The sequence below is a fragment of the Lactuca sativa genome, chromosome 2, assembly GCF_002870075.4.
Source record: "Lactuca sativa cultivar Salinas chromosome 2, Lsat_Salinas_v11, whole genome shotgun sequence".
NCBI classification, from domain to species: Eukaryota; Viridiplantae; Streptophyta; class Magnoliopsida; order Asterales; family Asteraceae; genus Lactuca; species Lactuca sativa.
The window spans coordinates 230,172,473-230,183,958 of record NC_056624.2 but is presented as its reverse complement, the minus strand read 5'-3'; the positions used below and the strand labels follow the sequence as shown (position 1 = coordinate 230,183,958).

At 35.0% G+C, this 11,486-nt stretch overlaps 1 protein-coding gene across 1 annotated transcript in view; it reads right to left on the bottom strand.

Annotated features, from left to right (window-relative positions):
• Window positions 1–1,382: 1,382 nt before the first annotated feature.
• The window catches only part of LOC111908987 (uncharacterized), a 34,193-nt gene continuing 24,089 nt past the window's right edge, over window positions 1,383–11,486 (bottom strand). The window contains exons 5-9 of the mRNA XM_052769102.1: window positions 2,640–2,765; window positions 2,481–2,491; window positions 2,031–2,134; window positions 1,694–1,825; window positions 1,383–1,574 (exon numbers count right to left, since the gene is read on the bottom strand). Coding sequence (XP_052625062.1) covers window positions 1,383–1,574; window positions 1,694–1,825; window positions 2,031–2,134; window positions 2,481–2,491; window positions 2,640–2,765 — 565 coding nt within the window. The remainder of the gene's footprint in view (window positions 1,575–1,693; window positions 1,826–2,030; window positions 2,135–2,480; window positions 2,492–2,639; window positions 2,766–11,486) is intronic.

Sequence of the window (11,486 nt, the reverse complement as noted above, 5' to 3'; positions counted from 1 at the left end):
GTTCATACAACACTCTACAGACAACACTTAATTGAAGAAAAGAATAAGGCTAAACTTACAAAGAAAAAGAATTCGGGAAGAAGACAAGTTTGAAAGCATACAGAATAACGTTTAGCCAAGCAAGTGTGATCTACCTGTAAACTTGAAAACACAAAATTCTGAGTAAATGACCTAAATACCCTCAGAATCGTAAATCATAATAACAAGTAACAGACCTTGTAGGAGGCAATGCAGAGGTCTGGCCAGATGGCGTAGCATGATAAGCACCATCCATTGTGATATAAGGTGAAGCAGCTAAAAGCCCCAGCAGCACCAGCCAAAACAGGTAGCCTACAACAAAATTTCACAATTTTAACTATTTACTCACCTAACTATTATTATCTTAAATATTTATTTATTTATATATATATATATTTAAAGTACCATGCCATTTTTGAATTCCCCATTCCATTGGGCTGAGTAACATAGCCAGGGAACGCCATGCCAACAGCAGGAACTCCAAGCCCACCAGGCTGCCCCGCAAATTGCACAACTGCAAATTTAATAACAGATTAGACACCATAAAAATTTAACATTTTTTTTAATGACCAAATAGCCCTTGGGTTTACCTGGCAAAAATGTTGGAGCACCAGGGAAATTCTGATCACATGGATCCCAATGACCACCATCTTATCATTAAACCAAGCTAAGAGAAAGCTATCAACCCCTGGCCATATATATATATATATATATATATATATATATATATTAAAAAAATTAATTGAAAAACTTCTAGTGTTTCTGTTTCATCATGTATTAAAATAGCATGAACGGTTGTACCTCTCCATCAGGTGAAAAGCTCAAAACAGAAATTGCAGTATTCCCATGCATATAATATTAACCAACAACTATAACACATGCATACAGTATTACAAATTACAACATTACCCCTTTCAAAAGCGAATGTGCTTCACTTGACAAGAATCCTGGAAGCTTTATCTTGTCCTTCACTATTTTCTCCTGAATCTTTTGTCTGTTTCCACCTCTAAACGGAGGCTGCAAAGACACAATGTCGAACAAAATTACATTATTACCCTCACGCTAAAAGTAAGGGGAATTTAATAGCAATTTATTAAAAGTAATTAAGGGTGACAGCACACCAACCTTTCCAGTAAGCATTTCATACATTAAAATTCCAACACTTCACCAATCAGCGGCCTTATCATGGCCCCTCCCTTGTACAATTTCAGGTGACATATATTCTAATGTCCCACACATGGAATTTGACCTTGTGCTTTCATCAAATTGCTTTGCTACCCCAAAGTCAGTCAACATAACCTGAATAATAATAATTCAATAAAATTAAACCAAAACATTTTACCACAATAATAAACATCATCATTTTAATGACAACTGCCAACCTGGATGGTTAATACAAGTGCAGGGTCAACAGCCATTGCTTCGTGGTCAATGTTGTTTAACGTCTCACCCGATGCCTCCCATGTTGAGGAGTTTGCTTTCACTTGACTGCTAGGAACAACAGGAGGAAGAACACGAATAATCCTCAACATAATACAATCCTTGGTTGTATCATGCTAAATAGTAGCACAACGGTAACTTGTAGAAGACAATGCAAAAGAAGCAATTGCAGAAAAAACATTGATCTGATAGTGTGTAATTAGATTAAAGATTATGAGAAGATAATAAAGTAAACCTTGAGTTGCTGTATTTGGGATCTTAGTTGACTTCTTTCAATGCTGGTCAACGAACATGAAAGCACTGGGTTTTTAACTCCACATGGTCTCCCCAATTCTTCTTTTGAAGGAACAAAAACATATGCTACATTCTGCAATTATATGTTTATAATTTATATATAAAAAAGTAACATCAAACTCATTGATTTATGATTTATTTATCAACTTAGCCCCTTAATGGCTACCTACTTGACTTGTACTCTTCCTTAGTATATTTTTAGTACATTATTGGTTTTTATAACTTTTATCAGCATTGTTAAGTGTAAAAATACAAATACAAAAATATTAGAAACATACCTTATATTCAGCAAGGAATGGAATATGGGAAATCATTTCAAAATCTTCAGTGTCTGTAGCCATCACTACAAATTCAGAAAAACCCCTATTCAAGTCCCTTGTAACTGTTTAAAAAAAAATTAGAAGTTAGAACCAACATTAAGAACAAAATATCAAAAATAAATATCAAAACAAGTCAGAATAATATTCACGAAGTTGATAAACTTTGGTTAAGAAAAAGAACAAGAAACATAGCCAATTTAGTTAGCTTTAGCCATGAAAAAAAATACTCATAAATGTATAATCTTTAGCATATAATAGTTGATACTCCTAAGTCCTATCAAGTATCAATTAGGTCAAAAGTTCCCAAATCCATGTATCTATTAATTTCATCGTCAGAACGAAGATATCCATGTGATTAGAGTAACTAATTATGTCACAATATTTGAGCGCTGATAAATTCATCCTTACCAGCAGGAAGTCTAGAGAATTAATAAGGTTAGTTCAAATACAAATAGTTTCCACAATTACATTTTCTTATATGTGCCCTAGGGCACATATTAGAAAATCCCTTAATGCCCTTGAATCTGGAAGCCCCAAAATGCCCTTGAAAGCTGTTAGGGGTCTCACCTTCTCAGTTCAAAATCTTGCATGACTGGCACTGGAGCAATTTTGGAGAACATCAAACTATGGTGACTAATACCAGCAATACAAAGAGATTCTAAAAACTTTATGTGAGCTTCAAGAGATGAATCCCTAAGATAACAAATATCAATAAAATGGTTAATTTAACATTGACTGAAAGCCAGGTATCATGTTTATCTAATAATGAGATGATCATAAGTAACTAATTAGAATTAGTTTCTTTTTTACTTAATGGACTTAGTGGGGACAGGACTTTATCTGGTTAGCTATATATGCATGTTTCTTTTTGACTCAAGTCCAAACTTTTTTTTAAATTATGCCCTCGTTTATTTTTTACTTCCATTTCTCTAAGTATGCCATCATTTTTTCTGTCCAATATGATATGCTCTATCAACACTTTGATTATCAGTACTGAAATAATTATCAAGAAACAATAATATCATTGGATTTGATATATAGCATGCTTATGGGATTTATAGAGTTTCTAATAAGAAGTTAGGAACTATTTGTTTTCTTTTCTAATTAAGTGTTGTCTGGTGAATGGCCAAATGCCATTTAAAAAATATTTGAATAACTGACATCACACTTGAGGAAATGGATGAAAGACATAGATGATGCAACCTATGTGAGTGATAAAAGTAGGAAATTAAATTGAATAGGTAACTGCTACACCAAAATAGCTCATTCATTAATCCACAAATTCCAACTATACAGGGGCATATGGGTCACGTGGGTTTCCCATTAAATGCAGCAAACCAGTTGGTTGGGCCTTCTTTCTACGGGAATACACACAAATGGGCTTATGAATGGGCTTGTTTGTATCAGTGAGCATGCTACTTCTTAGATATAGCACAAGGCATTGAAACAAACCTGAATAATATCAAGCATTATGCAACTCTAGGAAAAGATAAGAACTTTATGGCCTTTCGGAATAAGATTACCCTGTAATTGAATAAAAAAATCACATTGTACATTTGTACCTGATGTTATGAAACACACATTCACCTGATTAAGGTTTTCACTGATGTTATGAAAAATCACATTGTACATTTGTACCTGATGTTATGAAAAATCACATTGTACATTTGGATGACCTAGAAGCAAAAGTTTTCACTTTATGCAGAACCATGAACTATAGTCTATATAACAGTGTATGGCATGACCAAGAGAAACTTTATGCTGCAAACCCTTCAAGGATGGTTGGCAACAATTAGGCCTGTCAAATCGGGCCGTCATGTCGTGTTTTTGTCTGACACGACACGACACGACAATATTTTTTGTAACACGAACACGACCCGACACGATGTCGTGTTTTTTTTCACTAACACGAAAACGAACCAATTAAAAAACGACAACACGACACGACACGACAAAGATAATATTACATAACTGTTATTTTATTTAATTCGTATTTAATCATATATAACACGATAAAAACGACAAACACGAAAAACACGACAAACACATGCTCAATCGTGTCAATTTCGTATGGATTTGTAAACACGAACACGACACGACATGACATCGTGTTTTTTATACTTGACACGAACACGACACGAAAACGAATTCGAATTTTGATTTCATCCCAATTTCGTTTTGTGTCGTGTATTTTTGTCGTGCCGTGTCATAAATTGACACCCCTAGCAACAATCATCTTTCATCTAATTATCAGACCAACTTCCAGCAGCAACAGCTGGCAAGGAGCTCATTGATTTCTTCTAATAATGGGCATTGGAGTGAAGGTGAGAATGGAAATAATGATATCAGACTGCTGTGACCAGGGGTATGTTTGTCATTTTCTAACACAACATACCATTTCCTATTTTCACCTGGAATTAATTTTCACAAAAAAAACATATATGGTTTTCTTACATAGTAAAACAAATAAAAAATTAGTAGGTGAGGTGAGGTGAAGCTGGCCTCTTGTGTTTAGTTTTGACAGTTGTGGGGGAAGAAGGATTACTATGCCAGTTCCTTTTTTCAGTTGATCAACCAATAATATATGTTGGGAGACTGTTAAGAAGAATTATTGCAACATCTTTCCTTGATGTTCCCATACTAACATTTGTAATATCTGTTGGGAGACTGTTAAGAAGAACAGAACTTGAAATTAAAAGGTTACACTAGTTTTTAATAGAGAAATGTTGTCTATTTCATGGGAGTAAAATGATACAATTGCATATTAGAGATAGCAAATTCTTCTCTAATGCAACATCAAAAACTAAAAACAACCTTTCAACATCAGATGTTGGTTGTTTCGTCCCATCTTTTTTCTTGAAACCTGTCATCATATCTCTTGGAAATAAGATCGACTTCCAGTGGACCTCTAATTTATGGAATCAATTGAAGTTTTCTCAACAGAGAAACATCATCAACAGAAAATGGAGAATGGAGAAGAAATATTGAGAGAGAGAGAGAGAGAGAATACAAAATGGTCGGGAATGAGCGACCATCAACATACCTGATGGGAGGAACAACGAAGACAACTTGCACGTTGATTTGTGGTGGAAGAAAGGTTACCTATACCTTAAATGATGCTTGAATCAGACCTATATAGGGCTTCACTAGTTTGTAGATGGCGACAGGGATAAGTCGCAAAACCTTAATCTCCTTGTAAGTTTGGCATAGGCATAATGTAACGATCCCTAAATCATATTCTTGTGAGCGTGAGGAGTCGTAAATGGTTGGCTGTTAAACGAAGGCTTGTAAAATTGATCAGTCACAGTCTCGGTGAGGTGAGATGAGCTCGAGGTCGCCAATCAGAAGAGTTGAGCGGAGGTCTCTGGAGGTAAGAGGTGAGCAGAAGTGAGTAGATGCAACGAGCTTCACAGAGAGCATCCTTTTGAAAAAACCCTAGATCCCTTACAATTTTGTTATAAGATGAACAGTACGCGCAGTCTGAGGCTAGAGGAGGCAACGATGATTGGAGGCGGTGGATGTGGGTGAAGGACGGGGTGGAGACGAGGGAGAAGAAGGATGGGGTTTAAAATATCTAGGGATTTCATTTTCCCTCGGAGACACGCGTTTCTTAAAAAAATATAAAACGACATTGACAGAGGACGTACATCTTACATAAAGTGCCCTCCGTGTTTTTTATTTTTTTAAATGAGACACTAATTTAATGGCACGCGATAATGCGTGACATAAATCCTTAAATTTTTTGAAGAGATGACAATTTTTTAATGTTACTCTTTTTTGCGTAACATAAATTAATGAGTGTCGTGATTTGCGCGTCGTAAAAGGCTCTTTCTCTTGTAGATTGCAAGGTCATAAGTAGCATGTCAATTCTATCGTCGAAAACTGTCTGAACACGTACTGAAGTAACAATAAGAACTTTGTGTGAAAAATCTCTGCTCTGCTGAAAAATGCTAATGTACCCAAACTGCGGTGCCGAAACTCCTGAATCCGTCTTCAATAAACAAAGTCCACTTGCTCAAGACCCATGGCTCGTCAACCGAAGATCAAGAGCTACAAAGTCATAAAAAGTCTCGTAGAGCGAAGATTGCGAAACAATTTTGTTGATCAGAAGCAACTGCGGTGCAATCATTGCGAAGAGGAATATGATGTCCGACTGCGATATGGATGATCATTGGTTCTAAGACACTGATCTAAGGAATGCTGGTCGACGGACCTTGATTAAATGGCAATCTTCATAGAAAGAATAATAAAATTCTTCCAATATAATCAACAAGAAGTAATCCATCGTGACGATCGAAGCACGAATAAATCTCCTAATAATCTCTTTTGCGAAGACAATAAATCGAGCCTTGTAAAAATTGTTTTTTCACAAAAGTGTTTTCGATCATGGGTTGCAGTGGTAAAAATTGGTATTAATAAAAATAATTGGTTTTAAAAAATAAAAACAAATTGGTGTTTAAAATAAAAATTAGTGAAAAAAATTATTAGGGTTTGGTTTTTAGCAAGAGAAAAAAAAAGCTAGCATAAAAATATTAAAAAATAATTGGTGAAAAAATAAAATAAACGAGTGTTAAAAAACTGGGATGAAATAGAAAGAAAAAAAATTGGCTGAAAAAAATAGGTGTAAAAAATGAGTATTAAAAAAAATGAGATTTAAAAAAAAATGAGTGTTGATTAAAAAAAGGCTAAAAAAATTGGCTAAAAAAGATTGCGGTATTAAAAAAAAGGGGGGGGGGGGGGGGGGGGGGTAGCGACAACCTATAAATAGAAGGCGTTTTTTCACTCTTTTTCTCGCATCTCTTCAACCAACTCTCTCCCAAACACCCCCAAAGCATCTATTCTTTTCCCTAACACCTCGTAGGTGTTAGTAGCGAGTCCCGGAGCGCCAGAAGGTCCCGATAAGAAGAGCTTTCAGCTCAGAAGTTCTGCCCGTGCAGAGCCCGATTCCTCGCTAAACCCCCTCGTAATTGAGTTATGATTACCATACTTTAAGTATAACTTATGTTTAAGTTCATTATCGTTATTATGAACCCATGAACGAGATTTATTAGTGATTCCAAGTCATTATACTGATTGATCTACTTACGGGGATGATGTCTAGGCTGTGATTTAGTGAGGTGTTTAAAGTGGGATTTTCAAACAGTATACTTCGTATACCAAACAGACTCTACCTCTGATATGATCATGCCTGGTTGTTCCTTAATTGATAGATCATGAAAGTAGACTTTAAGTTAATTATAAATCTAGACTAATAATTAGTTGTAATAAATATTAGACTAAAACTTAGTGATAATAATATTAGGTTTCGTCAAAGGAAAAGACAGTTACTAGAAGCGAAGCACTGCCCAAATTTCAAATTGTCAATTTAACAAATAAGTGCATAGTTACTTTCATCTCAGTGGGACCCTCCGGTCCCAAAACTCGGGTGGACCCTCCGGTCCTAACTCAGTAAGCTCAGAATAATACACAACATAAATCACAAAGACATAATGTAGGATATCCCAATACTCAATATAAGAACATAAGACCCTTCGGTCACACAAGGGTTACAACTCTAGGTAAAATATAAGTAGAAGACTCACCTCGGATGATGAACAACTCCTATAGATGCTGTTGCTGCACCGACCTCTAACACTGGACCAAAATCCAAAATTACCCAATTAAGATCTAAGTCCAAATCCTCACTCTTTAGGTCTAAAGGTAGTCCAATAACTAGCCCATCAATAACCTAAAACTCATTGGGCCCACCAAGGCCCAATAATGAATGGGCTATCCCGAGGCCCAACTCTCAAGTCCAAGTGACAAGTCCAACACAAGGGCCCAAGGCATATATATAATATTTCTCTGCTCAAAATCTCTAGTACACAAGCCCAAAGATCTAGGCCCAACCCTTAAGGCTCATTATAAGATTTAGCCCAAAAAGCCCACAACGAGGTTACACGGGGAATACCTCCGTTGGTACGCTCAACGTACACAAGCATGCACGAAATCTGATCGGGCACACCAACCCAGTACGCGGGGCGTACTAGGATTACGCTCGGCGTACGTCCACTATGGCTTTTCTCACTTTCTTGGTATTAACTCTTTTAGACGTTAGCTCATATCACAGATCTGGACTCCCTAGAGACTCTTACTCCGTAAAGTCTATGACTTTAAGCCTTTGCATGGCTGATAAAGTCACAGACACCCAAAACTCTCATTCTCTTATCCCAAAATGCTCATATCTCATGCATGAGTTTATTCAAACGTCCAAGTCTCGATTTGTTGAAACTATACCCTTAAAGACACTCAAAGGAGTTGCTCATTATCTCTGAAGCTCATTTTCTTAGAAAGCATGCTACTTTAGGACCAAAACCCTAAAATGGTCTAACATGATGCAGAAAAAAAAAAGAGTGAGAAAGCTTTGAGCTTTATACCTCTAAATGAAGCTCCCAACAACAGACTTCAGTGTTGTTTATCTTCTCGGTAAGGCAATGTCTTCTGTCAGACTTTAGGTCTTCGGTGCAGAGCATTAAGGATGAGAGGGCTGATAACGAAAAATGTCATTTTTTCATGAAATTTGATACCGAAAGGGTATAACTTTGTGTTAATTCATGGAAATGATTTCTATAGCCTGTAGGGATAAGGTGGGGTGTTGGGAAGAGGAAGAAGTGACATAAAGTACGAGAGAGAAAGAGAAAAAGTAAGGATTAGGTATGGGTGTAGGTTGCTTGTCACATGAGAATTGTTAGGAAAGTATGGGTAAAGAAAGTGGTGGAGTATTCTTTCATTAAAAAAGAGTAAAAGGACGTATGATTTTTAAAGTCCTTCAAGATATCTACCAAGCTTTAACTGGCTTCAAAGAAACAACAAGAACATCATACATTTGGTGATTTCTCATGTGAATATAATGTATTCAAAAGAATAAGATGATGCTTGTCGCAGAATCTTCAAGTGTGCTAGACAATAAATATGATCTTTCTTCTTCTTTTTCTTCAATAGCAAGATAAAATCTTTGTAAAAACGGATTTCAGTAGAAAATTGAACATGATAGCAGCAACATTTATTCTTGAAAGCTTGAAAAAGCTTTGAATCAACACTTCAAAAGTCGAAAAATCATCAATAAAAAAATTTTCGGCTGCGAACCCAAAAATTCTTGTATGAAAATCGAAAAACGTAGTCGATCGGGAGTCGTTACCTTGAAATAATCACTTAGATCTTCAAGGTACGACTTTGATACTAATTGTAGGAACTCATTTGAACATGATCGAATAAGTGCAAAATAAAAGGATCTTGTGATTCGATGATAACAAAAATATGAAGAGCACGCTAAGATGAGTAATCTGATGATATTAATAGAAAGAGAGGTTAAAACTTTGAAGAACACTTCGGTGGGAGAAGTTCCAACCGATAGTTTCTCTCTAACTAAAACAAAAGACTACATTTTAGGTGTACACAAATAAAATGATCATCCCTCTCTATTTATAAAGAGAGATACCTTACAAAGAATAAAACATAATAAAATAACTTAACTTATCACTCATAATTTGTAGAGCATTTTCATGCTCCAAGAGTTCCCTTGCATAAATGGTCACTAGATTTTGTTGAGCTTGGCACTTTTGTTCCTTCTATGGGTTTTGCTATTATGCACCCCTATTTATTTATTTTCCGATCTTGCACCTTTGACATATATATATATATATATATATATATATATATATATATATATATATATATATATATATATATATATATATATATACATACTCAAAATCCCATTTTTGTTGAAAGATCATTGTCATATATTTATTAAACATAAAAAAGAGTTTTAGCGGGAAGTCTAAAAACATTATTAATTTATTCGATGTGAGTAAAGTCATGCTGGAGCCTTTCCATGATCAAAGAACAACCTGAAAAATAGTTATTCAACAACTGTAAACCAACGCTTAATGAGTTTTCCCAAGATACCATATTTCAAAATACATATACATACATACAATCAATGGCTAACAACCTTTCGCCGATCCACCAAGAAAATGTGTATCTAGACTTATGACATGCCTGCCATTTCGTCGTCAACACGAGTCTATAGGCTCCCGACCTTTCGTCGTTCCGCCATCAACCCCTCACTTAACAATAAGGAATAATTCAAGTACAATAACATTTAAGCACATAGAAACTATACTTTTTGACTCTACTCTAGTATATCGCATATTATAACATACATGGATATATATTGTAATACATAGTTTAGTGAGATAACTCATCTTAAGCAGCAAATGTATGTCTCACTTCCCAATAGCTCCCAAAATGATTGCTTGATCTAAACGGTTAAAAATTGTATCTAAGGTTACCAACCTAATAATCGTAGGCTATAATATAACTAATAATAATATTTTAGTTAAATTACTTCTTATATCTTGTGTGTCTAATAAGAAAATAGTTATCAATTAAATAAGTATACGTTATAATATAACTAATAATATTTTAGTTAGGGAAATCTTCAGAAAAGTCCCAATATTTACGGGAAAGTTACACTTTAGTCCCAAGATTTTTTTTTTGAACGAAAAAGTCCCAAAAACCGGCAAAAATTTGCAGTTTGACCCTTTTTGACCGGTTGAAACTGGTACCAAATTAATTTGGGACTATTTCATAAACTAATCCAAAATATTGGGACGTTTCTGTAAACAAAAAATATTAGGGCTTTTCTATAAACAAAAATATTATGACTTTTCTACAAACAAAACCCTTATTATTATTATTATTATTATTATTATTATTATTATTATTAGACAAAATTGCAAAAATGGTCCCTGTGGTATGCATATTTTTTGGGTTTCAGTCCAAACCTCGACTTTTTTGGATTCATGGTCCTTTTGACATAGTTTGTATGCAAAATTGGTCCCCTGACTTAACTGCCGTTAAGTTTTTGCTGTTAACCTCCTCATGTGCATCTCACATGAGGGTATATTTGTCTTTTCACTTCTAAAGGACCATTTTTGCACCTATATATATATATATATATATATATATATATATATATATTTAAAAAGTAATACCTTTTTATTTATTTTAATAATGAAAAAATAAAAGATCTCTCTCTCTCTCTCTCTCTCTCTCTCTCTCCACCGTAAAAGCCCTTTCTTTTTTCATTCCTTCACAATGAATCTTTAATGGCTTCTTCCCCAGAACACTATGTAGATTCGAAGCTGAAAGATTTCCCCAAGTTGTTGATCTCTTATGGGTCACTAGCGGAGGACAGGTGGTTAACAGCAAAAATTGAACGGCGGTTAAGTCGGGGGACCAATTTTGCGTACAAACTAGGCCAAAAGAACGATGAATACAAAAGAGTCGAGGTTTGGACTGAAACCCCCAAAAAATGCATACCATAAGGATCATTTTTGCAATTTTGTCTTATTATTATTAAAAATATAA